Source organism: Arachis duranensis, chromosome 1 (assembly GCF_000817695.3).
Source record: "Arachis duranensis cultivar V14167 chromosome 1, aradu.V14167.gnm2.J7QH, whole genome shotgun sequence".
NCBI classification, from domain to species: Eukaryota; Viridiplantae; Streptophyta; class Magnoliopsida; order Fabales; family Fabaceae; genus Arachis; species Arachis duranensis.
This window is the reverse complement of record NC_029772.3, coordinates 8,708,457-8,714,678: the sequence shown is the minus strand read 5'-3', so window position 1 is coordinate 8,714,678 and position 6,222 is coordinate 8,708,457. Positions and strand designations below refer to the sequence as shown.

The following is a 6,222-nucleotide window of genomic DNA, read 5'->3' as shown; positions in this document are numbered from 1 at the left end:
ACTGACCCGATATCTCTTATACTATGGGACGTTTGATCTAGTTTTTAGAATGTGCAACCACTTTTCATCTTCAGGTTGTTTTTTGCGTACTCCAATATTTAAAAAGACAAACTTGCAACTGGTCTATTCTTCTCCTTTACTCATTATCTGCATATGCTGATACTCGTCACTCTGTTTTCGGTTATTACTTCATTCCCACTTGTGAAGCAAGTTGGTTATCTTTCTTAATCAATTTCATTGGTTCATACAAAAAAATCAAACACATTGAAGTGCACTGTCACATTGTTCGTGAAAAATATTTGTCTGGTTTCATTCATTTTATGCCAGTTTGTTCCAAAGACCAACTTGCTAATTTTCTTACTAAAGCTATGCCACTAGATCCTTTTCTTACTAATGTTTTCAAACTAGGATGGTTAGATTTATACAAGTCTAGCTTGCGAGAGGGTGTTTACCTAAATTGTTTTTTAGTTTAATATTGGTTCTAATTAATTATAGTAAGAGTACATAAGATTAACCACAAAACATTTTTTTTTCTCAGTTTTCTGTTTTCATTTATTTGAAATTTTTAAAATGAAAAGAATCAATTTTTCTTTCTCTCTCTCCTTGTTCATCAACCTATTAACATCACAACTTGAATAATTTAGGACATACTATTTTTTTCACTTCTTTCTATTGATACTAATTTCGCCGACTAACAAGTATTTTTCACTTTAATCCTTTTTCTCTCTTATTTAAAGAAATAAACATAATAAGCAATAAAATATAGCACTATAAGCTAATGAATTTTAAATAAAAGAATTTAATAAATAATTTATTTGATTTTAGATTTCCAGTGCAAATTATCAAAATAATTGTTATCATTAAATAAAAAATTATGATCAGTAAGATTTAGCTAAAGAGGACTCTAAGAGAAATATTATTAAATATTAATTAATAGTGACAATAAAAGTTATAGTGTTTCTAATTATAATGTATTTAATGTAATAAATTTTTAAAAAAATTACTTTTAATTTACAACTTTCAATAAAAATTTCATAATGTTTTTAATAAGTATTATTACTTATTAAGAAGTCTTTAATTATTATAACAAAGAATTAAAAAAAATGGTCATACTTTTTAAAACACATGTCAAATATTAATATGCTCCAAAAATATTTAGAACTTATAGATTACGCATTAAATTCCTTACATAAAAAAGAAATAATATCTGTATTATTTTTTTATATTTTTTGCACACTTTTTTTAATGGTATAAAAAAACAAATTGTTCATATTATTTGTTTTTATAAATTTTTTAATAAAAATAAAAATATATAAAAAAGAATAATACTAAAAAAATAATAATTCAAAAATATTTTATTTTATTTAATATTTATAATTTTATGTGTGTAACATCTATAATTACACACTTATTACATTTAATATTATATATTTATTTCAAAGAAAGCAACATCATTTAAAGATATATTTTTTTTACTGAAAATAAAGAGACTCGAACCCGCAACCTCTTATATGAATATGAAGAGACTATATCATTTAAACTATAACTTATTAACATTTAAAGATGTATTTATTTCGACAAACAAACAATAAATTTAATATTATGTATTTTTTTTTTCAAATTATTACAATGTTAAATTTTTCTTTCATACATTATATATTGCCTTCATTATCACACTAAATTCTTCCTAAACCTTCAAAACAATATCATAGCAACTATTGACATTACAAATATAGTTAAAAGTAATAATTGAATGTATAATTTTTGAGTTTTCAATTCATTTCAGTTTGTCAATTCTCTAGATAAAATTAAGCTAGCTTAACTTGATCCACTTTTTTATAAATTTCATACTTTTACGTTCAATCATTTCTTTTTATCAATTGTCAACTAATAATGCAAATAATTTACACCACATCTTTTTAATAATAACAAAGCTGAAATAATTAAGCATGTTTTTTTACATTATAATTCAGACATCTAAAAAATAATTTGTTAGAATTAGAATTTATTATTGACCAACAGATAACAGAATGGCACCCGCAGCTATATTACTCTAGTACTCTCAAAGCCCTGTTTTAAATTGGGATCCTGTCGTTGAGCACATAAAATTCTGGCTATCACTTGAAATCATGATCCTAAACCTGCAATGATACATAAAGAAAAGAACAATGAGAAAAAGTAGGAAAAAATGAGAAAGAAGAAGAAGAAAAAGAAGATCGGAAACATTTTGTGGTTTAGGTCATAAAAGAAAAAAAAGGCCAAATCAATATAATTATACTTTTAATCCAACTTAGCTAGCTGTTAATATGTCCAGCATGGCAGGGTGAGACCACATCACTAATGAGGTAGAATTTCGGTGACAAAAAATATATGAGAGACTATTATGGTACACTTTTTTAAATCTGAAAGACAAAATTATAGTAATTAAAATTTTTAAGACTAAATCAGTATAGTGTAATTCGTCAATATCAGAGATAAATTGACTAAAGCTTAACTCTTACAAACTACCTATGATTTTCAATTTATCGCTCCAAATATTTTTATAAAAAATTGTATAAACAAAAATTAATGTATATGACTGTATTTATTTTTGAGAATAGGATAAAATAAGACGTTGAAAATAAGATACAAAAGACAAAAATATAAAATTTTGTATTATTGTATTCTATTTAGTGATAAATTAGAACATATTATGAAAATTCAATTTTTTTTGTTATTTTTTCATTTAAAAAATTTGAAAAAAAATATAATAATAAAAAAATATAATTATAAAAATTAACAATAATAATGAAAGAAAAAATAAAAAATAAATTAGGTCCAAATATCTCTGTGCCCTTTGCACACAAAATAACACAATATTTCTCTTCACTGTGTGTCTTTATCTCAATATTTCATCCCTATAAACAAATATAAAGTAATTTTTTCTCTCTCTCTCTCCAAAGACGGGAAGTTAATTTTGAAGTGTAGCAGTTTTGGGTCCATAAATACCTGTGTGTAGGCAAGGGCTAAGAAACCAAAACCACTTCCATATTTTGCAAACCCTTTTCATCACCCGAGAGGAAGTTTCAGGATTTCGCTTAACTCCAAATACCTATATATCAGGTACAAACAAATTAATTAAAATTAGAATTATTTTTTGTGCTTTTATGTCTTGATTATTATTATTATTATAACATCTTAGCTTGAAGCATGGAGCTTCCACATCAAAGTGGTGGAGGTGGTGATGCTCATGAAGGATCTTCATCTCAGAAGAGAATGGGAAGAGGGAAGATCGAGATCAAGCGAATCGAGAACACGACGAATCGGCAGGTAACGTTCTGTAAGAGGCGGAACGGATTGCTGAAGAAAGCTTATGAACTGTCTGTCCTTTGTGATGCTGAAGTTGCTCTTGTTGTCTTCTCCAGCCGTGGCCGTTTGTATGAATATGCTAACAACAGGTTCAAATCTCTTAACTATTTCTATATTATTATACTTTAATTTTCCTTAAATACTTTTAAACTTGTTTATACACATAACCACATCTTCATGTTCATGATGCTGCCTTATTATCAGATTTTTTTTATGTAATCAACACAAAAAAGTTGGTAATTAAAAAAATAATGTTAAGTATATACTAAAATCAGCTACTAAAATAAAATAGAGAAACTATATATACGTATATTCGTACACAAATATATATTAGCTAATTTCAATGGCTGATTTTGGTGTGTAAATAGTATTTTTTTTTTAAAAAAATTTATAAATAGATGAATTTGATTATTATTAATTAGTAAAATCTTTTAGACCTAATATGTAATTATTTAATTTTCTTTTATCCCACACAAAGTGAAACCTTTTTTAATAATAAAAAATTATTTAAGGTCCTAGGTGATTATTTTCTTCAATTCCACAACCTCTTTTGTTTTATTTTTTTTTAAATAAAAGTATTTTGGTTTATAATTCTAATTAATTTTTAATTTCTTTGTGGACTGTGTATGTGTATGTATATAGCATATTTTATTTTGTGTCTATTTTTTTTTCTTCTTTCTTGCTTTTTTTATGCTTCTGGATCAGTTTGTTCGGTCTGAACTTTGAAAAGGTTGCAGATCTGTGCCAACTAGGAGATAGTAATAATAAGCCATAATAAAGTACTATATATATAAATATAGCAGAAGAAGAAGCAGAAGAAGATGAGTAACAACTTTAATTAGGGTTTCAAAGATTTGAAGGCAGAGATAGATCTTAGCTTCTTTGTGTAATTAATATGTATATATTTTTCTCATATATGTTGTTATGTCCAGTCCTCTCTTTCTTTCCCTTCATATGAAAACCTCAAAACCTAGAAATTTCTGCCACAAATATAAAAGCTGTCTTGCACTCATTCATCCCTTTGCTTCTGATCTGATCTCTCTACTACTTCTAAACAATTTGTCAGATTAGGTCAATTTGATCATCCAAAATTTAAAATTAGGGTTAGATTTTGACTAGTTAGTCACCAAGAATATATATGAATTAAATTTTTATGTACCGTCAATATAAAAGAGTTTTATATAGACAATTAATCATATATCATTACATCATCAGCAAAAATAATTTTTAAATTTATTACTTCAAAAATTATTTAAATATATAATTATGACTGAATGATTGTGGTGTAAAATTTTATTTGCATTAAAATTAATATAAAAGAATATAAAAAATTAATTTTTAGAAAATTTTTTAAATATATTAGTATATTGGTGTTTGAAGTGAATTTTAACCGTTGATCTTAATTATATATATTATATATTCTTTTTATAATTAAGATCAACCGTTAAAAATCATTAAAATACCAGTGTATTGGTACATTTTAAAGTTTTTCTAAATTTTAATTAACTAATACCAGTCATCAATTTTTTTATTTTTAAAAAAGATTATTTTTAAAATATTTAAAATTTATTATTTATGATCTAAAATTTTAAATAAATAAAAAATTAAAAAAAAATTGGTTGACGTTGGCTAAAAAAATTAATTCACCAATCAAATTAAAAATCTCCTTTTTGTTAAAAAATAAAAATAAAAAACATTAAAATGGATCTGTTGGACCTTCTCTATTTCGTACAAGCTAAGGTAGTAATTATCGAAAACCAATTAGTTTGTAGGGTTTGTGGAGTCAAAGGGCTCAGATAGATTCCTTTAAAGTTGAAACCAATTTTTCTCATCACCATATCTATGGCAAATATGTTGTGTCTAAAGGTTCATAAAAGTCCAAATTTGTTCCCAGCTTTCATAAATTTTGTTTTTTCTAATACGGTGTGTTGTGAAGGAAATCATAAGATTATATTTTCAGTTAGGGTTTCTCAGCTACACCATCCAATCCTATTAGTAAAAAATAACTACTCATTATTATTTGCACAAATTTGTGTTAGATATATAATTATTATTTATGTATCTCTAACTACTTATTAACTGAATTTTTTTTATGAAAATTTGTAGCAAAAGAAATTTGAAGTATTAAAATATTATTTACACACCAAAATCAACTACTATATATTTAGTCTATAAATATATGTGTAGTTTAACTAATTTTTAATGTGTATATATTTAATATTTTTATATATATTTTATATTAGTGACTGATTTTAATGGTCTATTTTAGTGTAAACTTAATATAATTGTTAGGTGTTAGGGTTGGGTGTTAATGAGTGTTTAAGAGCACTTAATGGTGATAATGATATCAAATTGTTCTATTTAACTCGTTACATTATTAAATGGATGAAAAATGATAAATATTTTTCAGAACTTTTTTTTCTTTTTTATGCATTAATAATAAAATAATATACAAGTGTTACATAATTAATTAATAACATTATAGAAAGTGTCAATGAATTTTTTTTTTTTTCATATGGATAGATAAACGAAAGTTGACCACCGAGCTTTTTTAAGCACTTATTTTCAAATAAAAAGGAGTTTTGATTTTTAAAATTAAATAAATGCAAACGAGGAATAAGGAAGTTACTAAATATATACATAGATTCTATGTGAGTGTATTTTAACCCAGATAATTCAAAAAGCGTATTAGTAACTGTTGCATTGTTATGCAATGCTGAATTTAAATTTATTATTGTATATATAGCAATATAGAAGTTACTAAATATGATTTTTGAATCACGTGAATATCTCCATATAAATTATTAATTATTTTTCACTAGAATAGATATTGAGATCTTCATTCATTTAAAGTCTTTCTTTTTCATTTGTGTG

At 24.6% G+C, this 6,222-nt stretch overlaps 1 protein-coding gene across 2 annotated transcripts in view; it reads left to right on the top strand.

Annotated features, from left to right (window-relative positions):
• Window positions 1–2,938: 2,938 nt before the first annotated feature.
• The window catches only part of LOC107477719 (agamous-like MADS-box protein MADS1), a 9,216-nt gene continuing 5,932 nt past the window's right edge, over window positions 2,939–6,222 (top strand). The window contains exons 1-2 of one of the 2 annotated variants that reach the window (XM_016097784.3): window positions 2,939–3,102; window positions 3,189–3,437. In XM_016097784.3, the coding sequence (XP_015953270.1) occupies window positions 3,190–3,437 (248 nt within the window). In that variant the 5' untranslated portion in view covers window positions 2,939–3,102; window position 3,189. Of the gene's footprint in view, window positions 3,103–3,181; window positions 3,438–6,222 lie in introns of both variants that reach the window. The other variant, XM_016097777.3, reaches the window with a different exon arrangement.